This window comes from Cricetulus griseus, chromosome 3 (genome assembly GCF_003668045.3).
Source record: "Cricetulus griseus strain 17A/GY chromosome 3, alternate assembly CriGri-PICRH-1.0, whole genome shotgun sequence".
Classification (NCBI taxonomy): domain Eukaryota; kingdom Metazoa; phylum Chordata; class Mammalia; order Rodentia; family Cricetidae; genus Cricetulus; species Cricetulus griseus.
The window spans coordinates 210,865,421-210,892,249 of NC_048596.1; the positions used below are offsets into that span (position 1 = coordinate 210,865,421).

The 26,829-nt window shown below is 39.2% G+C and overlaps 1 protein-coding gene across 1 annotated transcript in view; it reads left to right on the forward strand.

Annotated features, from left to right (window-relative positions):
* Window positions 1-24,475, forward strand: part of LOC103160317 (ankyrin repeat domain-containing protein 26) — a 66,026-nt gene extending 41,551 nt beyond the window's left edge. The window contains exons 20-25 of the mRNA XM_035441708.1: window positions 1,472-1,550; window positions 1,875-1,987; window positions 6,408-6,492; window positions 11,226-11,413; window positions 17,783-18,012; window positions 24,195-24,475. Coding sequence (XP_035297599.1) covers window positions 1,472-1,550; window positions 1,875-1,987; window positions 6,408-6,492; window positions 11,226-11,413; window positions 17,783-18,012; window positions 24,195-24,208 — 709 coding nt within the window. The 3' untranslated portion in view covers window positions 24,209-24,475. The remainder of the gene's footprint in view (window positions 1-1,471; window positions 1,551-1,874; window positions 1,988-6,407; window positions 6,493-11,225; window positions 11,414-17,782; window positions 18,013-24,194) is intronic.
* The last annotated feature ends 2,354 nt before the right edge of the window (window positions 24,476-26,829 follow it).

The following is a 26,829-nucleotide window of genomic DNA, read 5'->3' on the forward strand; positions in this document are numbered from 1 at the left end:
TACAGCCACAGGACTGGCTCTGCCAACAGAATTGGGTTTATTGTGCTGCCCAGGTGAGGTCTAGGACCACCTCTGCACAGTGTTTCAGCTGGTGGGGGACAGGAGCTGCCCTCCCACCCTTATGACCTCAGGGCCAGCTCTCCTCCACTCATACTGTCAGATGAGTAATGGTTGCAGTTCTCACCCACACCTCTGCCAGCAGGATCAGCTCTATTGTACTACCCTGGTGAGGGGCAGGGTCTTCTCTCCTGAGGGTTGTAGCTGGTGGGAGACAGGGGCTGCTCTTCTCCTGTCCTTATGCCCTTATGACCTCAGGGCCAGCTCTTCACCCTTCTCAAGCACTGATGGCTGGGGGGAGGGATGGGGTCTCTGTTCTGCCTTACTTTTTTGCTTTTGAATATCACTGTAAACTCTGCTAAAACCATGAACAGTAACAATGTCACAGCCTTAAGAGTAATGATTTCTAGACTATTTCCACCACTAAATAAACTAACCTGCTATTATGAATTCCACATCACTGAACATTTCCAAGCATGGATCCAAACCCCTTGACAGAAGGTAGTGTGTATGCTTCTGTCCTACTCTCGGGAAGTGTATTTTATAGCACCTGAAACCTCATGATCAGACTCTTTATGTCTTCATATTTATGGACATGCTGGTCTCATGAACTCACATGAGAATGGCTCATTAGGCTGATCTTATTCTGGGCCTTCTGTAAACCATTGCTACAGAATATTTCATATGCCCATAAATAAGTTCCAGAAGTCTAAGAAGCACATGGCCAGTTTCATCCCAGCAGTGATGATGTGGCCCCCACTTCCTGTGTTAATCAGGTTTCCTCACTGCAGAGATGCTATCTGACAAGTCAGCTTGATAGAAAAAAGGTGATTTTGGCTCAACATTTCAGAGCATTTCTAGTGTACCATGACAGGAAAGGCCCGATGGCAGTGTTCTGTCTGTGGCAGCAGGACCATGGGGCAGCGCCCAGCTATTGCTTCTTCTAGCTCCATGAGGCATGAGTCACTATATGAACACTCAGAAGCTGCTTGGCGTCATCTACAAATTCTATGATGAAAGCACTATGCTGAATAGCTGGAGTATATTCCAGTTTGACAGTGACACAAGGAATTTGTATCATTCAAAGCAATTGAATACTTTTGAAAAATTCTGCTCTTAGTTTAGTTAAAAATGCATGGTTTCCTTTGGTGTTTGAAACTCATTGCGGGCGTTTTTGTGTTGTATGTTTGAATCTACAAGTTTGATACAGAGAATCACTAAGACAAAAAAGAAAATGCATATTTGTTAATATTACCTCTAAAGTTTGTACAGACATAGGGCCACCCAAAGACTGATAGTTTCCAAATCACTGTATTTCAAAAAAATCAGAATTCCTATGATCATTTACACATTTGTTCAGAAGCTGAGTGGGTAGTTTCCAATGAGTGCAATCATTCTAAAATATGTATTTTAGGCTTAAGCTTGAAAATTCAGACTTACAAGCCACAACAAAACATGAGGCAGAAGAAATTGAACAGAATCGGAGAACCCAAGTGAGTACATATTTATGAAGCTCAGTTTGTATTAATTTCTGTAAGACTGACAATGTAATTTCCTGTGCCTAGCAGTAACACATTTTAAGAAATATGAATATTCTCCCTGGTCATATATTTGATATATTCATATTGTACCTGCTTGTGAATATAATTCAAGTTCTCTGAGCTTTATATAAGTTCTCTGAATTTGTAAAATTTATTACTCTGAGAATAAGGTTTGTTTTTGAGACAGGGACTATGTAGCCCAGGCTAGCCTCTGCAAAAGTGACTATGTAGCCCAGGCTAATACCAAATTCATGCTGTGATTTTCTTTACTTCCAGACTTCTGAAATCACTACATTGCTTATCAGACAGAATGCATTGATTCAGTTATTGACCCATAATTTTGAGTACAGGAAGAGAACAAATAGTGAACTAGAAAAAGAAGTAACCAGGTAAGGCATCATTTTTCAAATCTTTTATCCGTGACTAAATTGTGATTTTACCAAAACCCATACATAAATTTGCATCATGTCTGTTTATGATAAAACAAATTTATTTTCAAATTCACATTAGAAGGTTACAACAGAATTTTAATGTTTGAAACCAATATGAATTATTCTTACATGTGATGATTTTGAACTTAATAAATGGCAATGAATGTGTCCTCTAAAGTCAATTTCAGTCTTCATAATTTATTTTGAATTACTATCTTAGGAACATGTTATTTTTCTTTCCTTCTACATTCCAGCTTGGTAATATCTAAATGCCTATTTGTGTGATTCTTTTAAAAAACTAAAATCACATTTTTGAAATTTTTTTCAATTCTTATTGTTACAAACATGTTATTAAGATATACTAATTAAAAAGTAATACTCATTCTCCATACTTATAAGCCATATATCCACGAAATACACATATTGTTAAATGTTTATTTTAATAAATGCACATGTATGTTTATATAAATTAACATACAGCCACCTTGGTGTCTTCATAGGAATTGTTCCTTGCCATTCTGCAGAGATCAAAATCCATAAGTACTCCAGTTCTCATGTAAACTCACTAACCCATACCTTCTTATATTTTAAGGCATCTCTAAATTATATATAATCACTTATTGGGCTGTTTGGTTCTGTCAGCTTGATACAAATTTAGAGGGGAGAGAACCACAATCGAGAAAATACCTCTACAAGATTTATCTGTAGGCAAGTCTGTGTAGGCATTTTAAAAACTAATGGTGGATGTGGGAGGAGCCAGATCATGATGGGTTGTTCCAGGGCAGGTGGTCCTGGGATGCATAAGAATAAGAGAGCAGGTGAAGCAAGACTAGAGGAGCAAGGCAGTGAGCAGCATTCCTCTAGGACCTCTCTGCTTCCTACTTTTATGTCAGCTTGACACAAATTAAAGTCATCCAAGAGGAGGGAGCCTCAATTAAGAAAATGCCTATAGGACCGGGCTGCAGGCAAGCTTTAGGGCATTTTCTTCATTAGTGGTTGATGTGTGAGGGCCCACCCAATTGTGGGTGGGGCCACCCCTGGGCTGGTGGTCCTGGGTTCTGTAAGAAAGCAGGCTGAGAAGACAGAAAGCAGCCCTCCCTGACCTCTGCATCAGCTCCAGCCTTCAGGCTCCTGCTCTGTTTGAGCTCCTGTCCTGACTTCCTTCAATGATGAACAGTGATTTGAAAGTGTAAGCTGAATAAACCCTTTCCTCCCCAAGTTGCTTTTGGTCATGGTGTTCTAACACAACAATAGAAATCCTAACTGGGACACTAACATAATGGAAAATTGTTTTTTTATGATAATTATACTGTTTTAAATTATTTTGAAATCTTGTCAAAGGCCAATGCATGTTCAGCAAGATGCAATTTTCACTAGCATTTTCAGTTAATACCTTTTTAAAATCCTAGATACAAAAACCCACAGATATGGAAGAGTGGATGTTTCTTTCTATCTTTCTCTCTTCATATGTATATTGATAGAATGATAGCTAACATGAAAAAAAAAGACTTTCTGACTTAAAGTGAATGATCTGTCATTATTCTAGCACCTGAGAAAAATAAAGAAATGTTTTCTCATGATTTTCGACCTCCCAACATGGCTGCTTTTGTTTTTATTTGCTAAGAATTTTGGTTTTATTCCCTAAAGAATAATTAGTATTTTCCTCTGATTTGATATTACACATTTAATTTTGTGTCTTTCGCATTTTGTAAAACTGCTCTAAGGACTCAAGATTTCTTTTTTTTTGTAAAAGTTGTATTAGTTACCAACCTGTTTCTGTGATAAAATACCATGACCCAAAACAACTTCAGGATTGATTTTTAGCTTATGGTTCCAGAGGGATAGATTGGATAATGTTTGAAAAGGGACAGCATGGCTTCAGAAGCGTGGAGCTGGCTGACCACAGTTTCATCCATAGATGGTAAGTTGGTAGAGAAAGGGAATAGGAGCTAAGTCTATAAACCCTTAAAATCCACCCATCTCAGTGACTCACTTCCTTCAGCAAACCTCCACCTCCTGGAGGTTCCATAACCTTACCCACAGAAACTACCAACTGGAGCCCAAGTGTTCAAGTATATGAGCTTATGGGGATACTTGTCATTCAAACCACCATAGAACTTTTCAAGTCTGCCCCCATATTTCTACATTTTGTTGCCTATTTTCTAAAGCACTGCCTGACCTATTTTCTCTTTCAACTTATCCCTTATTTCTTGCATTTTTCTAATTTCTTATTTGGTTTCTTTTTGTTGTTGTTGTTGTTGGAATAGAACCAAATGGCTTACACATGCTAAACATACATGGTAGTACTAAATGGAATGCATAGTCCTTTCTTTATGTGTGTGTATGTATGTTCTGGATGTATGTATTCGTGTGTGTGTGTGTGTGTGTGTGTGTGTGTGTGTGTGTGTGTGTGTGTGTGTGTGTGTGTGTGTGTATCAGTACTCTCTCAGGTATGTATGGAGCCCAGAGGTCAATGCTGAGTGTCCTCTTCTGTTGTTCCTTACCTTAATTTTTTAGAAAGGGCCTCTCATTGAACTTGAAGCTCAACTTTTGACTAGGCTGGCTGGCCCAAACATTCTAGTATTTATCACCAGGATGAGAGACAATAGTGCCATGCTGGCTTTATGTTGGTGTTAAGGATCCAAGACTATGTTCTCCTGCTCATATAGCAACCTTTTCACCCCCTGAGCCATCTTCTCAGTTGCAGAACAGTCTTTCTTAATGTTTTCTTGTTGGGTCTTTTTTTTGTCTGTTTGTAAACCATTTTCAAAAGTTAAAATGGAATTTTTAAATATCTTTGAAACTTTTATATATAACTCTCTTTTTTATATTGGGTAGTGACCTCTGAATTATGGGTAGTTGCCTTAGTTATGGTTCTATTGCTATGATAAAAACGCGATGATCAAAAGCAACTTTGGAAGAAAAGGGTTTATTTCAGCTTACATATCCTAACGATAGTTCACTATGAAAGGAAGTAAGGGCAGAAACTGAAGCAGAAGTCATGGAGGAGTCATCTTACTGGCTTTCTTCCTTTTACTTACTCAAAACTTGTTTTCTTAGCGAACCCAGGACCACCAGACTGGGGGTGGGATGCCATCACCCTCAGTGGTCTCTGGGCCCTTCTGCATCAATCATTAATCAAGAAAATGCTCCCACAAGTATGCCTATAGGACAATCTGATGGATACATTTCTCAGTTGAGGTTCCCTCTTTTAGATAACTCCAGCTGGTATCAAATTGACAAAAAACTAACACAACAATAATACCCGAATTCAGTTCCCAGCACCCATCTCTGAGTGACTTACAACTGGCTGTTAACTCCAGCTTTAGAGGATCCAGCACTGTGGAGTTATTTTGTTTATGCTCTAACAAATAAAGCTTTCCTGAAGACCAGAGAGTGGAGCTAGCCACACTAGTTAGCCATAGAGGCCAGGTAGTGGTGGACACACCTTTAATCCCAACTCTCAGGAAACAGAGGTATATGGATCTCTGTGAGTTCAAGGCCACTCTGGGCTATATGAGATTGAATCAGTCTAAAAGAAAACAGAGCTCACACCTTTGATCCCAGCACTTGGAATCGAATGCCTTTAATCCCAGTACTAGGGAGGTAGAGACAGGAGTAATATGGTTGGGCAGAGAGAGGAATATAAGACAGAAGGAGACAGGAGGAGCTCATTGCATTCAGTTTGAGGATTTGTATGGATAGGATTGGCCCTTTGGTCTGAGGACTTAATAGAAGTTAAAGGTCTGTCTTGTGGCTGGCTGCTTTACTTCTCTGATCTTTTAGCATTTACCCAGATATCTGACTCCAGGTTCTTATTATTAAGATCTATTTGAACTCATGCTACCCAGCACTTGTGACTATAATGTCCCTGCATTCCTGTGAATACACCCTCACACAGATGTACATACACACAGTCGAAGAAATAATACTAAGAGTGAAAAAGTAAATAAGTAAATGTTTTATTTTACTGTGTAAAATGGATATTAAAAGAATTCTATATATGATTCCAATATTAATACTTTATTTACCATACATATCTCAAACTTCTTATTTTAAAATTAAGATTTCAATTTCATTATAATGTTTTAATATAATAATAGAATCAAACTAAGGAGGAAGGTTCATAAACATAAATTCTGTTTCTTTTATATGGTAGAACATAGTATGGGTTTTAAAATTATTAAATGTTTACAATTTTAAAACTTCAGTTACTAATAAGCATATTATTATATGTCTGTAATCCTAACACTTGTAAAGTACAGGCTGGGGAATCAGGAATTCAAGGCCATCTTGTCTCAAAAACAATACCCCCCCCCCCCCGACACACAGAGAATGATAACAATACTTATTTTATTCTTTTGCACATTATTCCTAGATTTAAGAAGCAGTCAGATGAATGTGAAAATGGAGAGCCTGCTGTTTTTAGTGCTTCAAGTACAATTCACTGGGAAAAGGAAAAGGTATTTACTCTAAGACACAAGGTTAATTTAAATTAGTGTTGGGACTAAAAAAAATCAGCTAATTTAGTATAGCATCAATGGAAAGAGTTTGGAAGTTTTTGTAAACTTGAGATCAATATAAAAAGGTATCATTTTTCCATTGAAAATGTGTCCTGTTTGTGTCTCGAAATTTTGCTGTTGATCCAAAGCCTGGTAGTGTGCCCTTGCTCAATCTCGTCACAACAATCAAGTCCCAGACTCCATATTCTCAGAAACAATTTTGCAAATTTACCTCCTACTGAAAAAAATAGGGTTCAGGCTAGATTTTATAGTTCAAGATAAGTTTCATAGGATAATTTTTCAATTTGTATAAAGAAGTCATTGTATATCTCTAAAATTCAGGGAATTCAGTCAAATTATCAAAGATAATTGTTTAGTGTTATGGAGAAAAATTTCAGGGGGACATAAGATGGCTTTCTCCATATAAATAAGCATGGAGAAGTAAACATTAGGAATCTAGGAAAAGAGGAAGTGAATCCAATTTCCTCAAAAAAGAAAAATTCCTGCATTTTCTGTGTTTCTTGGGAGGAATATATTCTCTAGGTTTGTTTTTCACATTTTTGAACTTCTTTATTTGTTTTATTTCACATGAGCCTTCCACTTAAATTGTTTTCTGTTGAAAATATGTTGCCTTTCAGTATCTGTGGGGGAAGAAATGACTGTTATAATAGATACAAGATTTTATAGCAGATCTGGTGTTACAATGTGTAGAAGACCTTGCGAACTTCACTTGTGCACCTTCCCTTAAAACTGGGAAGAGTTTATAGTTTTTGAGGATTTAAGGGTATTAATAATTCATTCATTAACGTAATGAAGAGGTGGTGGGAAAACCAGGAGTAAAGTGTGAATGTTATAAGGAAGGTATACAAACTAGTGGCAAGGGGAATAATAAAATACACCTAAAGTGATACAGATATTTAGGAGAGTCACATCTAAAGTAAAACACAGCCCAAATCTCTGAGACATTTGAAAGAAGAAAAGCAACAGAAGATATTAGCATATCTGTGGTGTTTCTTCCTCTTCAGGGTACTGTGGCTTCTCCTCCCTCTTTTGACTTTTGTAGGCGTACACTCACATGGGGGAGAGCCATCCATATCAGCAACTTCAACACATTAAATCAGTGTGCCCTTCCTGCTGAGGGAAATATCTATGTGAGGACTAGGCTTTCTGCTAGAACCTATACTTCTGAAGTCCCCATCCTGTGGGCCACAACTCCCTCTACCATTTTGGGAATCTTCGTTTCTACGCACAGACTTTCCTGAGGCTTCGAGACAGTGTGGAGGACTTGTCTCCTGGGTTTACTTTTGACACCAATTGGTCTCTTCCCAGCACTACCTATTCTTATCTCACATTCTTAGGCCATGGCTGAGTCATTGCCTTCAAACATTGCTAAATCCAGAGTGCATGCAGAGAACTTCAGACTCAGACTCCTTTGTCCTCCTCTCCCTCCATCTCCATAGCCTGGACTGCCCCAGTCATGTTTCCATCCAACGTATACCCAGCCCCTGGTTGCATTCCCACAGGCCTACTCAGTTTCCTATTCTTGTGTCACCCAAGAGGAAGCTTCACCCTCTGGTAGCTACCACTAATCACGGCAAGGTGGTGTTAACCTGCTGCTGCTAGGTGACAATTGGTAGCCACAACTGGATGCTTCTTTGTGAAGAATATCTTACCTGGGCTTCCCCACCTCAGCCCTTTTAGGAAGATGGCTACCTTTTTTCAATCCTGGCTCTTTTATTTCACTAGGTTGAATAGAGATGACTTCTAATCCACATTTACTATTAGAAATTTTTATCTTTGCTACTACTTTTTTAATTTGGAGTTTTACTTATTCATTTATTATTTATTTATTCTTTTAACTTTTATTGATTCTTTGCAGATTTCACACCATGTATTCAGATCCTACTCATCTCCCAGCCCCCTTGAATCCTCCCTGCCCTTGTAACCTCCCCACCAAAAAAATTTTTAAAGAAAAACCCAAATCCAAACATGACAAACAAAACAAAACAAACACAAAAAGGGGGGAAGGGGGAGAAGACTCTCCCCTCGGAAGCTGTAGTGTGACCCATTGAGTCACACACTTTACTCTTTATTTAATCCATTCATCTTTATTTGCTAGTGTTCATTGGTTTGGCTTGAGGCCTCTGGTTTCAGCTACACCACTGATAATGGGTTCTCACTGGGGCTCTTCTTGGATATCCTGCTGTTGTCCTGTGTCTTGGAGATCCTGATATTTTAGAGCTGTAGATTCATCCCCTTCACACGCTCCAGCAGTTCAAAGATGAGGTGGATATTGGGGTGGGATAACTCACAGCCCTGATTCTGGGCCTTGGTGGTAGCTGGGTTGGTCATTCCTCCATCTTTCCCTCATCTTCACTACCTGTCGAGCTCTCCAGCACTGCTTCAGCTAGCTCACCCAACGCAGCCTGCCACCAAGAGCCAGGCCAGTTCTCCTGCTCTCAGGTCTCATACCCGGCTCACCCACACTCATACCACCAGGATCAGCTGTTTTGCCCAGAAAAGATACAGGGCTCTGTCTCCCAGTTGCTGTAGGGGACATGGGTGTGTGTGTGTGTAAGAGAGAGAGAGGGAGAGAGAGGGCGAGAGAGAGAGAGAGAGAGAGAGAGTTTTTCTGCTCTCATGCCCTCAGGGCTGGCTCACCTGTTTCTTGACCACAGGGTCAGCTCTAGTGTGCTTTCCAGGTGAGGTGCAGTCCTGAGGTGAGGAATGGGACCATCTCTTAGCAGGTTTGGAGGCCAGCTCTCCCTTGAGGGGTGGGTCTAGATCTCCTGCTGCAGTATTCAGCGAAAGGCCAGCCAACCCAGGGCCAGTGAAGGGCAAGGGCAGGGTTGGCTCAGAACTGAGTGGTTCCAATGACCCCCCGCCCCCCCGCCCCCCGCCCCCTGTGCTAACACCAGCCATGGGCATTGTCACAGACCCCAGCTGCATTGGAACCAGGGACCCAGACATGGCCCTAGGCAGCAGGCCTAGCCAGACATCACTCTTTTGCTGAGTGCAGAAGGGAGCACCTGAAAGGCAGTGGTTGCAGCCTAGTGGACCAGCCTAGTCTCCATAGATTGTCACTACTTTTTAAAATTATTATTTTAAATTATTTTTTGTTTATTGAAGAATGTCTTTGTTCATTACTTCATATTATCATAAAATATTTATAACTCATAAAAGTTTTAAGATGTTAGAGCACATTATTTATAAAATTTATTAGTTAGCATCTCATTTTGAAAAGAATTTTAGGAGCCAGTTTCAGCATTGGCCAAAGTAAATCAATGTGATATCTCTTAGTCTCATTTAGCAGTTATGGAGAGTGAAGCCGGCAAAGCATGGGTGCGAATTGCCGGGAAACACACTCTCAGAACCTCATGTTGTTCACAGCCCTTGTATTTGTGTTAACTTTTTTTCTGCCTATTGTATTACCAGACAAAATTTTTTTCACTCCACTTGAATGTGTCTCAACAAAACAGCAACATACACTTTCATATTGTCAACGTCTGGAAAATGAAAATGATTTTCTGCATCAGAAATTACTGGAAGTGACAGGTGCCCCAAAGAAAGATAAAATGCTAGAGGAAAGACTAAAGAAGCATGAAGAAGAAATATTCAGCCTCAAAAACCACATGGACAATTGCATGGTAGAGCGTAGTGAGGTAGAAAAGTATAAGCAGGCTATCAAAGACAACTGATGGAAACAATAACAAAAGTCAATCTATTATTACAATAACAAAAGTCAATCTATTATTACAATAACAAAAGTCAATCTATTATTACAATAACAAAAGTCAATCTATTATTACAATAACAAAAAGTCAATCTATTATTACAATAACAAAAGTCAATCTATTATTACAATAACAAAAAGTCAACCGATTATTTCAGGCCGCTGTATATGTCTCTGGTGTGCTTTATTTCCTTCAGATTTTATTTTCATTGTAGACATTGTGTGCGTGTCATCATGTATGTTTCTTCTGTGCTTCATGGCAGTTTGTTTTGTAGATTGCTGGAACAAGAAGCCATCCCTTTCTATTGCTGAATGTCTTAGTTTTGAGTATTACCACTAAGTAAATTCATTTTTCAGAATTCTGGCTTTCATTAAAGGATCGTTTGATTTTTTTAAGATTAGACAAAATTGTGGGAAAGAAAAAATGTGGTGTGAATATTATAATGTACTTCAATTGTTTGTAAGTTCCACCCATCAGTATAAAATTGCATTAAGTTTTGAATTATTATAAGAATGAATCAGGGTTGAGGGTGTAGTTCAGTGGTGATCTCCTTATCACCCACCAGCCCCTGGGTTCAGTCTACAGCACCAAACAAAGGATTCATTAAACAAATTCTGCTTAAATTGCACTTGATGCTGATGGTAAATAATTTAAACTCAAACTCCTTTCTCATACATTTAAAAGGTTCTCTGCATCATGGATCAATATTAAACAGTAATTATTTGTGGTATAGTCATCTTCCAAATGAGTTTTCCCTTTATTTAGAATGAATACAGTAATGCTTGTAGTTTAAACACAGATTTTTTTCTATTATTTGAGGTTATTTATTTAATTTATTCTTGGTAGTTTTTATACATGAATGCAATGTATTTTGATCTTGTCAACCACTCCCCTGCTCCCCTCCAACTCTCCTTGGACTGCTTCTTTAAAACAAACAAATGTGTCTTTATTGTTCTTTAGAGGCAAGCTGTCCCTGACAAGTATAAAGAGCAAGTAATGAAAATGAAACAAAGTATCAAAGATATGCAAAAAGAGATACTGGGAATGAAATCTCGGGAGCATTCTACTAAAGTATCCCTGGAAATGTATAAGCAATTCTATATAGCGGAACTGAATGCTAGAGAAGTACTGAAAGAGGAACATGCCAAGTAAGTCAGACCCTAGAGTCCTGAGAATCAGCTGACTGGATTTAAACTACATTTTGTAGTGAAATGGTACATGAGGTTAGTAGAGTGTAAGAAAGACACGACCCTCCAGAAATAACACCTACAAGTGAACTTCCTTTAAAACCCTCATGTAGGTCAGACAGCATTCTTCACCTGCCCAGGTAGGTTGGATGTGACCTTCCTTCCTCTTATATTTCTATGTTAATCTGAGGTGGTAGACATTCAGATAAGTACATATGCAGCTTTCTAATTCGAGACAGGGTTTCTCTGTGGCTTTGGAGGCTGTCCTGGAACTAGCTCTTGTAGACCAGGCTGGTCTCAAACTCACAGAGATCCACCTGCCTCTGCCTCCCGAGTGCTGGGATTAAAGGCATGCACCACCAATGCCCGGCCTTTTTTTTTTTTTTTTTTTTTTTTTTTTTTTTACAAAATATTATAAAGCATCTTATTGATGTTCACTTAAAAGAGAAATAATTGACAAGTATTTGAAAGAAGATTACACTAGAAACACAGAGGACGTAGTACACCCATTCCTGAATTGGAGGCAAACTGTACATTAGAGTTTTCCTGCTTTTCATAAGGGACTCTGCATGGGCTAAGAAGGGTTGTATAGATGGCAAGGATACAGGTCCCAATTCTGATGTCTTGATGAAGATATTATGAACTACTCACCTCAGAGGGGTTATTTTTGATCACCAACTCAGCTACCCAGGACTCCCTAGATTTTGCTGCTCTGAAAAATTTACCAGTACTTTTTTTTATTTTTGGTTTTTCCAGACAGTTTCTCTTTTGTAGCCCAGGCTATCCTGGAATTTGCTTTGTAGACCAGGCTGGCCTCAAACTCACAGAGATTCACCTGCCCCTGTCTCCCAAGTGCTGGGACTAAAGGTGTACACCACCACTGCCTGGGTGCAGTGCCAAATTCTTAACATCTTCCAGGTAGTGATAGAAAGAATGGAGAGTGGGAACGAATGCTTGAAATATTTAAAGGATAGTTATGTATTTCTAAACTGGCTTACTGAAAACATGTTAAGTTTAGGTTTTGCTTGGTCATATAACTGTATGTTTTGAAGTAGAAATGTTTTATGTATTTATACACATTAAAATGTCTGCTATCATAAAGCAAATTAACATTATCTTCCAACTCAATGTATCTTGCCTTGTTACTCTTTACATAAAATGGTATCCTGAAGAATTTTATAAGTACAACCCCTTCTGGAAGGTAGTACTGTTGTCTATAAAGTCACGCATCACTGACTGCCACTCCACGTGCTCATGCACTGTTTGAATTACCACACTTTAGGGCAGGCTCCATGCCCAGTAATTGACCAGTACAAAAACACAATCAATGATATTTTTATATACTTTTTACTAATTTAATTTTTACATTCTAATCCCAGTTTCCCTTTCCTCCTCTCCTTCTGCTCCCTCCATTCCCACCCCCCCACCTTCCATCTGCTCCTCAGAGAGGGTCAGGCTTCCCCTAGGAAGTCTACTAAGTCTGCCCCATCATCTCATTGAAACAGGACCATGGCACCTCCCCACCTCCCACACCCCTGTGTCTAAGCTGAGCAAGGCATCTCTCTCCAAATAGAATGGGTTCTAATAAGTCAGTTTGTGCATTAGAGTTAGATCTTGAACCCACTGCCAGTAGCCTCATATATTGTCCCAGCCACACCATTGTTGCCTATATTAAGGGTGTCTAACTTGGTCTTATGTAGGTTCCCCATTTATCAGGCCAGAGTCACTAGCTTGGGTCAGCTGATTCTGTGGGTTTCCCCATCATGTCTTGACTCCTTTGTTCATTTTATCGTTCATCACATCAATTGTACTCCAAGAGCTTGGCCCATTGATTACTTGTGGACTTCTGCATCTGCTTCCATCTGTTTCTGGAAGAGGGTTCTAGCTTCTATGGGGTTGTGGATTGTAGACTGGGTATCTTTTGCTTTATATCTGGTATCCACTTATGATCGAGTACACACTTTTTTGTTTTTCTGGGTCCGGGTTACCTCACTCAGGATGTTTTTTCTAATTCTGTCCATTTGCCTGAAAATTTTAGGATGTCTTTGTTTCTTAACATTGAGTAGTACTCCATTGTGTAAATGTACCACAATGTATTTATCCATTCTTCAGTTGAGGGGCATCTAGGTTGTTTCCAAGATCTGGCTATTACAAATAATGTTACTATGAACATAGTTGGGCAAATATCCTTGTGGTATGAATGTGCCTCCTTTGGGTATATGCCCAAAAGTGGTATTGCAGGGTCTTGAGGTAGGTTGATCCCTAATATTCTGAGAAATCACCATACTGATTTCCACAGTGGCTGTACAAGTTTGCACTCCCAGCAGCAATAGAAGAGGGTTCCCCTTTCTCTACATCCTCTCCAGCATAAGCTATCATTGGTATTTTTGATCTCAGCCATTCTGATCAGTGTAAGATGGAATCTCCGAGTTGTTTTGATTTGTGTTTCCCTGATGACTAAGGGTGTTGATCATTTCCTGAAATGTCTTTTCACCATTTGAGACTGTCCTGTTGAGAATTCTCTGTGTAGATCTATACCCTATTTTTTAATTGGATCATTTGGTAGTTTGATACCTAGTTTTTTGAGTTCTTTGAATATTTTGGAGATCAGATCTCTATCAGATATGGGGTTGGTAAAGATCTTTTCCCATTCTGTAGGGAGCTATTTTGTCTGGTTGACTGTGTTCTTTGTTTTAAAGAAGCATCTCAGTTTCAAGAGGTCCAATTTATTAATTGTGGCTCTCAGTGTCTGTGCTACTGATGTTCTATTTAGGAAGTGGTCTCCTGTGCCCAAGTATTCAAGTGTATTTCCCACTTTCTCTTCTATGAGGTTCAATGTGGATAGATTTGTATTGAGGTCTTTGATCATTTAGACTTGAGTTTTGTGCATGATGATAGATATGGATCTATTTGCATTTTTCTACATGTCAACAGCCAATTATACCAACATCATTTGTTGAATATGCTTTCTTTTGTCCATTTTATATTTTTGCTTCTTTGTCAAAAACTAGGTATTCAGAGGTGTGTGGGTTGTTTTCAATTCAATTTGGTCTGCCTGTCTGTTTTTATGTCAATACAAAGCGGTTTTCATTACTATAGCTCTATAGAAGGGCTTGAAGTCAGGGATGGTGGTGTCCCCAGATGATCCTTTATTGTACAGGGTTGGTTTGGCTATCCTGTTTTTTTGTTTGTTTGTTTTCCCATAGGAAATTGTTCTTTTGAGGTCTGTGAAGAATTCTATTGGGATTTTGATGGGATTGCATTAATTGTAGATTGCTTTTGGTAGGATTGCTATTTTTACTATGTTGATCATATCTATCCAAGAGGATGATTGATCTTTCCATTTTTTTATCTTCTTTAAAGACAAAGTTCTTGTCATACAGGTCTTTCACTTGTTTGGTTAGAGTTACCCCAAGATATTTTATGTTATTGTAGCTATTGTAAAGGATGAAGTTTCTCTTATTTCTTTCTCAGCCTGTTTATCATCTGTATATAGGAAGACTACTGATTTTTTTTTTTTAGTTAATCTTGTATCCTGCTAATTACCAAAGGTGTTTTTCAGTTGTAGGAGTTCTCTGGTAGAATTTTTTGGGTCACTTATGTAAACTATCATTTCATCAGTTAATAGTGATATACATTCTTTTCCAATGTGTATCCCATTGATCTCCTTTTGTTGTCTTATTGCTCTAGCTAGAACATTGAGTACTATACTGAATAGATATGGAGAATATGGACAGCCTTGTCTTGTTCCTGATTTCAGTGGGATCGCTTTGAGTTTCTCTACATTTAGTTTGATATTGGCTGTTGGGTTACCGTATATTGCCTTATTGTGTTTAGATATGTCCCTTGTATCCCTGATCTCTCCAAGACCTTTATCATGAAGGGGTGTTGGATTTTGTTGAAGACTTTTTCAGCATCTAATGAGATGATCATGTGGTTTTTCTTTTTCAGTTGGTTTATATGATGGATTACATTGATGGATATTCGTATGTTGAACCATCCCTGCATCTCTGAGATGAATCCTATTTGGTCATGGTGGATGATTTTTCTGATGTGTTCTTGGATTTGATTTGCCAGCATTTTACTGATTATTTTTGCATCTATGTTCATGAGGGAAATTGGTCTGTAATTCTCTTTCTTAGTTGTGTCTTTGTGTGGTTTGGGTATCATGATAACTGAAACCTCATAAAAAGAATTTGGCAATCTTCCTTCTGTTTCTATTGTGTGGAATAATTTGAGGAGTACTGGTATTAGTTCTTTGAATATTTGGTAGGATTCTATGCTGAAACCATCTGGGCCTGGGCTTTTTTAAGTTGGGAGACTATTAATAACTGTTTCTAAACCCTTAGGGGTTATAGGTGAATTTAAGTTGTTGATTAGTTCCTGATTTAATTTTGGTATGTGGTACTTATCTAGAAACTTGTCCATCTCCTTAAAGTTTTCTGCAATACAGGCTTTTAAAGTATGTCCTCATGATTCTCTGGATTTCCTCAGTGTCTATTGTTATGTCCCCCTTTTTTGTTTTTTATTTTGTTAATTTGGATATTCTCCCTCTCTCTTTTGGTTAGTTTGGATAAAGGTTTGTCTATTTTGTTAATTTGAAGTCTATTTTGTTAGATATTAGGATAGCTATACCAGCTTGTTTCTTAGGTCCATTTGATTGTATGCAGCAGAAGGATGGATTCTGTTTTTGTAACCAACTATTAACCTATGTCTTTTTATAGGTGAGTTGAGACCATTTATATTAATGCATATTAATGACCAATGATTACTAGTTCCTGTTATTTTTTATTTTGTTGGTGGTAATGGCATTGTGTGTTCAATTCCCTTCTTTGGGATTTGTTGCTGTAAACTCATCTATTTCCTGTGTTCTTGTGGATGTAGCTGACTTCCTTGGGTTGGGATTTTTCCTTCTAGTACTTTCTGTGACTGTGTTGGTGCCTGAGGACCAATCTGAGTGATCTGTGCTGTTACCTTGGACCATGGTGACATCTGGGCCCAAGCTGATGCTGAGGGTCATGTCTGGGTATGTGTTCCTGCTGCAGCTGGAGTCTGTGATGGTGTCCATGGCCTGTTTTGCCACAAGGAGTCATAGGAACCATATGGGCTCAAATATGAGGGCTGTGCTGCACTGGCCCCATCCCTCACTGGCCCTGAAATAGCTGGCCCTGGAATAGCTGGCCCTGCCTCTTGTTGGATACTGCAGCAGTGGAGTTGGCCCCACCCCTCATGGGAAAGCTGGCCCCTACACTTGGGAGAGATGGTCTCACTCCTCACCAGGGAGGTGGGAAAGCTGGCCCCAATGTCATTAGCTTAGGAAAGATGGCTCTGCCCCTTGCCTGAGGCGGGTGGTCCCAGTGGCCCAGACTGACCAGCTACTACCCGGATCCACATCCTGGACCTTGGGTTGGCCCACCCTAATATGTGCCCCATCTCTGACCTGCTGGAGTACATGAAGGACTGGTCCTCTGGAACAATAGCCACAGGATCCCCATGACTCAGGGTAACAACAGGATATCTGAGAGGAATTTCAGTGAGAGTCCAGTGATAATGATGTGCCCAAGACCTTGAACCAGACCTGACTCATTGCAATGAGTATTTGTGGGTAGGGCTGATTGGACAAAGGGGTATACAGTGTGACACACCAAAGCACCCAATGCCACTAGAATGAATAAAGAGGTTTTGGAAAGACAGAGGAGCAAGGTAGATTTTTTGTTTGTTTTTAATTGATCTTTGTGGGGTTCTTTTGGGGAAGGGATGCTGCAGGGGTGAGGGGAGGATATGGAGGGACTGGCAGGTGAGTGGGATCGGGGTGTAAAATAGGAAATTCCCAAAGAATCAATAAAGAATTATGTTATAAAAAGAGAGAGAGAGAGAAAGAAAGAAAGGGCATGGAGTTGGGTAGGACTTGGGAGGAGTTGAAGAAGGGGAAAAGTGGGATCAGAATGTATACTATAAAATCTATTTAATAATAAAGAAAATTATATAACATGTACTCTTGTTAAACACTTAAATTCAAATGGTATAATAAATGTTAATTTTTTATAAAACTACTTTTGTATGTCTGTAAACACTAGAATAATTTATTAAAATGTTGTACCAGTATAGGAAAAAAGTATATGATGGTATAGTAAAAACAAATCACCTTTGAATTGTATAAACTAATTACACTAATTTAAACTGGTAGTTGTTAGATATCCTCTGAAATACCATGACTGTTTAAAGATTGTTTAACTTGAAATTCCATTTATTCTTACAGCAATTTTTAAAATAAAACTTTTAGGAGTCATGTAGGAAAAGAATGTGACATGAAACACTTGTCTTTTGCAGTCTTTCCAGTACTAATAAGAGGCTACAGCATGAAAACTCAAGGCTTGCCTTTGAGATTACGAAGTACAGACATGTATACAACCATGAGGACAGAGATTCCGCCACAACAGGAATTTCTGATGGAAATCTTCAGAATGATTTTTGGACTCTACAGAACAGAAACACATGTTGGAAGCCATTATTTCCAAACGAAAGCCTAGAATCACCTCTTGGAGGCAAAACTTGCTGGGGTTAGTTATGGTCTCAACTTTCTACTTTTAGCAGCACACAGTTGGTGTGTTCTGTCACCTTTGAGTTTCTCTACATTTAGTTTGATATTGGCTGTTGGGTTACCGTATATTGCCTTATTGTGTTTTCAGTTTGATGAACTACTGAGTTGTATAGTAGACTCGAAGCTCTCACTTTGCATACACACTCGTTAATTTGAGTCAGTAAATGGAACTAAGTTGGTATATTTTAAATTTCCTTGTAGCTGGAATCTGAATTAGATTTTTTGAGGTTATTGAGATGGCACAGTGGGTAGAGGTGCTTGCCACCATGTGACAACCTGAGTTTAATCCCTGGGTGCCACAAGGTGGGAGGAGAGAACCTCTTCAAAGTTGTCTTCTGACCTCAACACGGGTGTTGTGACATAATCATGCCTCCACATCCCATAAGTAAGGAAATGTAGCACAGATTTTAAAAAGAGATGTTTAGATAAAGACTATCACTACCAATAACTTAAGATATATTCTAAGCATATTCGTTTTAGCTTTTAGGTGATAATACTTTGTATGGGTGGTAAGACTTTTAGTGATTTTTTTTCTGAACAATCTCCTGGGTTAAACATCTGTCATTTTAAGTTGAAGACTGACAAAGACTTAGCCACACGTAGATGGTTTAGTTCAAAATATCTGCAAACACTATGAATTACAAAAATATAGAAATATGAACGTTTTATAGCTCAGATTTTCCATTTTCTTAAATGAAAGTGAGCCCTAAATTTCCATTTTCTTTATGCCACCTTTACCCTGTCTTGCTGGTTTCACTGTCTGTTTGACTCAGAATTATTCTAGGGTATGTTTCTTAGTTTAAGAATAGCCAAGTAATTTCTAGAGATGCTTTAAAAAATTACCCCTCTCTTTATTTTTTAAGTTGAAAATAACATTTTCATACAGTATATTCTGGTCATGGTTTTTCCTCCCTGCCTCTTCCCAAATCCTCCTCATTTCTCCATCCATTCAAATCCACACCTTGTCTTTAGAAAACAAATGGGATGATAAACAACTGGAATAAAACAGAACAGATAAACCAAAAAGAAAAGGAAAAACAAAACAAATCACCCTCCAAAACCCTAAAAACAAAGAAAAAGCATGAGAAATACAAACACACATGACCACATGTGCACACATGTACACAAAGTGCATAAATTTAGTTAGGGGCTTTAAAGACATTTATGCATAATGGAACAAATCAGTCATCTTATGTAATTATTCTTAAATGCAAGGGTTTTGAACTGTAACTCAGAAAATATTTTATTAAGCCCTTCTGGAAGGCAGCCATCAACCTGCCAAATTATATCGTTCATATTCATTTCTTTCCCTCCCATTTATTTGAGAGATTTCCTAACCTGCAATCTCCCTGGAAACATCAGTGCTTTTAGCAGCACACAGTTGGTGTGTTCTGTCACCTTTTCATTGTTAAGACTCTACTTAGTGGGGATTCTATTTATGCCGATAGTATTTATTTTTGAGATGGTGGAATTAGGAAAACAAAAAAGTGTGTTCACATGAATTGTAAATCAGTTGCAGTCTATTATGTAACCCTGCTATTAAAATGTCCATTTCAACCAGTGCACTTGCTACAGAGCTTTGGTGGTCTTTTCATGGTTTCTTTAAACACAGAAAATAGGTCATGCCTGTGTGAAGGGTGTCCTTTGCTTCATTTGTTTTCTCACCTTCATGCATATCCAGTAAATCACACAGGGACAAATCTAAGGTCCCCAGGACAGCGTTGCACTGAAATTATATCATTCAAGAGCAAGGAATTAATGGTATCATTGTTTAGTTTTCATCTTTCCTTCACTTTTCTGTAGTTTTTAAGAAGAAGCAGGATAAGAGTCTACATATTTCAGAGGCATAAAATTGGACCACAGCAAACCAAAAGTGAATGAATGTGAAATTGTGAAACGTGTTATAAATGAATGTAGTTCTCACCAGTCATCACTGGAGAATTCAGGCAGTGTATCATTTTGCAGAAACATGATAAGTTCTTATGTAAATAAAGATAGGATCCAAAAGGTTCTGAAGGCCTTCACCCCTTAATATGTTCAAGAAAAAAAGGAGGTTTATTTCCTAAGTTGAAAAAAATTATCATGCTCCTGCAAAATGAAACATTACCTGAATTTTCCAGTGATGTCATCCTTTGACATATGTAGCTAAGCCCTGTGGCGGCACAGTCCTGAACCATTTAGCTATCATGAGGCTGTGACAGGTAGTAGAAAATTTCAGGCTGGAGGCCCTCCCTGCTCAGCACAGATCACAAACCTCCAGGGTTAAAGTAACAAAACTTCATGAAGCTCTTCAACATCTTTGAATTATTTTTCTCATGTTTTTTCACAAGGTCTCTTTATTTATTTACTTATTTACTTATTTATTTGTTAGACCCACGGAAAACTCAGGTGTCTGGGGTCCCAGGCCACGACCTCAGTCACCCCAATCACCAGGCGGATTCGAGAGCTTGCTGCAAACTGCATGAGGCTTTATTGTAATTTAACGAGCTAACCCCATGTTAGCTCGGGTCTTTCACCCACCCGCCATGGCGGATGGCTCAAAAAAGACTATGAGAAGCCACAGGAAACAAGATCTTATAGGGCAGTGTAAGGGGAGTGTCTTGGGGTACGCACAGGCTCACTATTGGTGTACCCTCCAGGCTTGGAGGGCTTGCCCTGTGTTGATTGTTGATTGTTATGGCCCATAGGCTCCCAGGGTGGTTGCTATGCTCTGTGTCATTGCTGTGCGCTTGTCCGTAAAGTACACCCAGGGTCGTAAAGCATAGCGCCACCAGCTAACTTCTGATTGGTTCCTTGTCACGAGGCAGGCGTCTGACCTCTAAGTGACCAAGGCAAGGTTATGGCAAGCACGTGTTCGGCCGCTATGACTGCCGAAAGGGGAGCTGCTCCCTTCAATTTATATATTTGAATTATAAACAAGATTGAATTACATGACGATCCCAGTTCCCTTCTCCCTCCCTTCCTCCTCTACCACCCCCCAACTAAAATCCTACCTGTCATATGTCTTTCTTCTAATCTACACCTGACTCAAAATTTCTGCTTCCTCATGACCTCTGCATCCTTCTTTTCTTCCCTTCTCACACTCGTAGCTTCCTCCCCCTCTTCCCATGCTCTCAATTTGCTCAGGGGATGGTGACCCTTTCCCCTTCTCCAGGGGACAAAGTTTGTCTCTTTTAGGGTCTTCTTTGTTTACTAGTATCTCTGGCAGTCACAAGGTCTCTTAATGTGTTTATTGATCTGCAACTAATTCTTCAGTGTCTCAGTCATCCTATTGCTTCAGATTAAATTGTACAAAGACAGCAAGTTCCTTATTCTCATTGGACAGCCTATACTAAGACACTTAGCGTTTCTCTGTATGAGTCAATACAGGGAGACTGGGTCTAATGCCTGGAAACTGGAAAGTTCTGCTGTGTCCACAGTACCTTGTGGGCAAACGCTGCACCTTGAATCTATTCAGTGTTGCTCACATGTACACGTTTCAGGCAGACCACTTTGGGATTTATCCATTTGCTCCTAATAATGGTGTCACCACGTGATCCAAGGCAGTGCCTGTGCTGTCCTCTTGGACAGGTATCTTGACCTGAACTATGTGGCAGGGACGCCAGTTATCAGGAGACCTTCTATTTTCATCCCACCCCTAATTCCCATTGCTACTCTGTGGGCTCCAGACTATTTCCTGTTTACTTTTTTCTTTTCAGTTTGAGCAAGGGACGTTGTTGGCTGATTGAGAATGCTGAATACAGAGGAGGAGGAAGATGGAGTCCTCAGCCAGCAGGGAGGGGGAGCTAGATGCCTCTTCCTATTTACATCTCACCTTGTGCAATTCAGCTCAAGGGCAGGAGGAGGCAAGAGCAAAGGGACAGGGCTTCCACGGGCAGCCATGCCCCATCCTTATCTCACAAGGGAGGTATCTTGGGAGAGGAGGAAAAGAAAGACCTCCTGTTTACTTCCAGACAGATAAATCCTGGAGATTGGATTCCTAAAGAAAACTCTTAGGCAAAGGGGAGATATCTAGGACAAGTGTAGTATTTTGTAGTAGACCAGACAGGTCTAATGTTTCTATATCCTGCTCCATGTTTTCACTTATTCTATCATGGGAGCTGTCTTATACCAGTATTCTTAGAGGCTTTTGTTTGTCTCTTGCACACACTGTGTTGTGTCTTTATTTATTTTAAAGATTTATTTATTTATTACGTATACATCATTATGCCTCCAGATATGTCTACAGGCCAGAAGAGGGCACCATATCTCATTACAGATGGTTGTGAGCCACCATGTGGTTTCTGGGAATTGAACTCAGGACCTCTGGAAGAATAGCCAGTGTTCTTAACCTCTGAGCCATCTCTCCAGCCCCGTTGTATCTTTATTTTATTTTATTTTGGTTATTCAAGACAGGGTTTCTCTGTGTAGCTTTGTATGTTGTCTGTCCTGGAACTAACTCTTGTAGACCAGGTTGATCTCGAACTCAGAGATCCACCTGCCTCTGCCTCCCAAGTGCTGGGATTAAAGGCATGGGCCACCACTGCCCAGCTTTGTTGTGTCTTTAGGTTTGATTTCTAGAAACAAATCAAGTAAGAGAAGGAGTTTGTCTGAGTTGTAGAACTATGGTCATCTGTCTTGTGCTTAACAACAACTCCTTTAACAGTGCCCCATCTGGCTCACCAAAATGAGCAATATGCTATGTGACTGGCTACAAATGAACTTGCCAAAAAGATAGAAAAAAAATACAGAAGTCAAGAGACTATTTCCACTGTGAGCAAGTTCTGTGAGATCATACATCTCCATGGAAGGGGAAGTCTTTGTATTTTTTGATAAGTTTTTTAGGTTGGCATAAAATAGATTTCACTGTAGCATTTTCATATACATATATATGTATATATATATATGAATGTATATGTATGTATATATGAATTATTTTGCACTTTGTTCTTATTCATTTTCCCTCCCCCACTGACTTTCGCCATACACATCAAAGTGGTATTCTAAGCTGATCAAAACCTGAGCCTCTTCACTAGTATTTGGGTATTCCAAATTCAGTCTCAGGACTACCAACATGATGGCATCATCACCATCTCCATCACTAGGCATGTGTTAGCTTACAGATCCCTTGGTGCCTCCCTGATCTCTCTTAATAAGGTGGTCTGTGTGAAAACTGAACTTTACAATCTGATAGTGAAGTCATTCAAGGAAATTCATGATGACATTACTGGAGAGGTGAGATCTTGAGGTTAAGTAAAACTTGAAGAATGATGTTGTTTGAAACCCTGGATCCAGGGAGAGATGAGTTAGACACCCCTATTAATCAAAGAGGTCTTAAAGAATGTGTGGCCACTTTTAATCTTACAATTGCCATAAACATATGTGCACTGAATAAATCTCCACCGAATTATAAGTCACTATTAGATTGGAAAGAGGAGGCTTGAGTGTCCTTTCTGGTTCCACATTATTTGAAAGAAGGATCAATAAAATGATACAGAAGTGATGTGTTTCATAGTGATTCATAAACTTGGGACTTACATAAATAATTCCCATGACTTGCCCTCTGTTATTTAGATGCTCTCTGTCCTTCATTGCCATTATCTTAAGTTCACAATTAATGATCATGTTCAAGAAGGTTTGATTCATATAACTGTCCTCCAAGTTATGTGTCTATATTTCTCTCTCTTCCTCTCCTGAAATAAGCTTTGCTTCCCAGGGCATACATGATCTAGGGAAATAATTGTTTCTATATTATCAGTTTTTGTCTCTAAGACACTGACTCATCTCTACATATCGTCTCTCAGGAAAAACATCTGAGGAGAACTTCTGTCTGAACTATTGCATACGGATGTCTCTACACAATGCTTTCTTTCCCTTGCAACTGTAATCATAATTTTCCCAGTAGAGGAAAGAACACAGAGAGTTACAAAGTAGTCTATATTTTAAAAGTCTCCAAAATTTGCAAATCATTGTGATAGATTCTAAGGAAAAACAGGTGAAGAACCATGTTTTATTAGTCCTGAATTAGCACAATCACCTATATTAATAGTTCTGTATCCTGCTGCATTAGATTATAATCACTACTATTAGTTTAGAAAATCATTCTAAGAGGAAGATTTTAAAAGTTAAAGCTGGGATTTTCACCCCATTATTTTCTTTCAGGTAATTTAATGTGATAACAAAGATGAGATTGCTGTCAATCAAGCTGATCCCATCAGTAAACCATTTGACATTCAGTTGGATAACCTCTGAGAAAACATCTATTCCACTCACATTGATCCATTAAGTAGGCAACCTCAAGATTCAGGACGTCTTTGTGGAGATGCCACTGAAGCTGTGAATTTAAGGGAAATCATTGCAAAAAAAAAAAAAATGACCATAAAAAAAAAAATCCCCCATTGAGTCAGGGGAAGAATAGAAGAAAGGATATGTGAAAGGTAGGGTTTTAGTGGGGGGTGGGTAGGGGAGGACGGGAGGGAGAAGGGAATTGGGATTGTCATGTAAAACAATCTTGTTTCTAATTCAAATAAAAAAATCTGAAAAAAAAATCCCCCATTCTGAAGATTTTGTTTATGAAAGGAATGACAGGTCCAGTGGTCTGAAAGAGTCTCAAGAATCTCATGGAGTCGCTGGGAGAACTAATACTAGCCATGTCAATACAGCCATTAAGCAGGAATTCCAGTTTCCTCTTTTAGGGAAGCCACATAGAACATGTTTACTATCCCCAGCCTCCAGGAAGCCACTGACACTCTCTACAGAAGACGTGGGTCATCATCTGGGCCAAAGTGCCCAAGAATCACTGCAAAACATTGCCTATCATGCAGCTGCTCTCATAAGGGACCACATGAGTGACCCATACAGGATGGCATTTGTGACTGTGTTTTCTACGTTTGGAAGACAAAGAAGAAATCTGAAACAAATGTGAACCAACATTCAGAGGAAAATGTCCCCCCAAGATGCCAAAAGTTCTCCAAAATAAACTCATACATGTCAGGTTAATAGAATATTACTTTGATTTTCAAACCCTGAGATGACTCACCCTCTTTTTTTAATTCCACTTATCTTTGATTACTCTCTCCCAAGAGCATTGAGCTTAGAGCCATATTTGGTTTTTCAGGACGAGTTGTGGCTGCCCAGTCTGCAGGCGTCATTTCTCTGGAAGCTGTCATTTAAGCAATTCACTGCCAGACAGTTACAGGCAAAGGTGTTTGAAGGAGAATGTTGGTCATTGGAAACATCCCTCTGAAGGGCAAATCTCAGGCTCTCCTCTCTTCCCAGTGGAGGGATTTTGTGTACTTCAGAAGTCCTGTCTCCTGAACCCTCTCAGGGGAACTAGAAACTGATGCTGCCTCAAGCCTCCCTGGCTCGTTACTTCGAGACCAGGAATGTATTCCTACACATCTCATAATCTCCAGATACATAACACATTTCTGTGATGGAGCCAGCAGCTATTCAAGATGTCAAAGAGAACACTGGGAGTTTGTGTAGGGGGGCCAGAGGACTTGAGCTGATCCAGCTCCACAGGAAAACAACTTCTGAGGATTTACCACTGGAAGATCCAGGGCAAAGAACATAGAGTATTTTTGTTTTGACAGATTTCACAGCTGCAACAAAATGAAGAGTCAGTTCTGTATCTGTTGAAATGGTTGCAAGGCCCCTCAGAGAAACACCAGGGAAACCTTCAGGAAAGAATTTTTCATTCTCCACAACTGAATGAAGAATATGCAGCACTCTCTACTTAGAATCTGTTTGAATTTGATTTCTGTATTTCTCTTTGGAAATCTTTGCACAGTTCTGATTATTGAGATGCCTTCCTTTAACATATAACAAAATGGAATCATAGATGTTTAAAGACAGGTCCAAATTAAAAACCAACACAACACAGATGTTCATAAATCTTATCACAAATAAAATTCAACTCACACCTTAAAGGGTGCTTCCAAGAGAAGTGCCCTTTTAGTTGCTCAAAGAATTTTTCAGTTTTATAACTTACGTGGCATAAGCTACTGGTACGGATGATATTTTGTATTTTATTTTTCTTTATCCTAGTTCATATTATCCTCTTACATCTGAAATAGTTTGTCTTGACATAAAAAGCTTTAAAACCTACTCCTATTTGACACGAACTCAGAGATGCTTGAGTCTTGAATGGTCAGTCCTTGAAGCCTAACCAAAGTCTGAAAAATGAAGCAGAAACCAAAAGATCCCTGTTGTTTTGGTAGCCGGCAACATAGGGTGCTTTATCCTGGGCTGTGAAGAAACTCAATAGTTCAGGACTAAGCAGCCCTACCAGCAAGAACATGAATGGGGCAGCAGCATTTTTTTAATGCAACCACATACTATCTCAATAAAACACATGATTCTTGTGACAAAATTATTTGAGAAACTAATTGGAGCTGTTTTCAAAGCTTCATAAAAGCATGGCAAATAAGTTTTGAGCAACTGAAAGTGCACACCTGGCATTTTTAGTGTTCCCTGGAAACAGCAGTTGTTATGGTCAAAGGGAGGCCAGAAGAACGATAGAAAGTGAATTTTCAAGAAAGATCAACAACTAACAGTTTTCAAGACCCCCGAAGAGGAAATTCATATGCACACCAAGGCCACCAGATGTATAGAAAACATCTTTGGAGTTCGTGAGTTCTTAGACAAAGACAGCTCCCTTTTAGAAAAACTGGTAGAGATGGAGTTCAAACTGGAAGAAATGGAGTTCCTGTATAGTGACAAGATATGTAATGAGAACAACCTTGCAGAAAACACATGCAAACAACTACCCCATATTATGTTGACAGGGCATTCT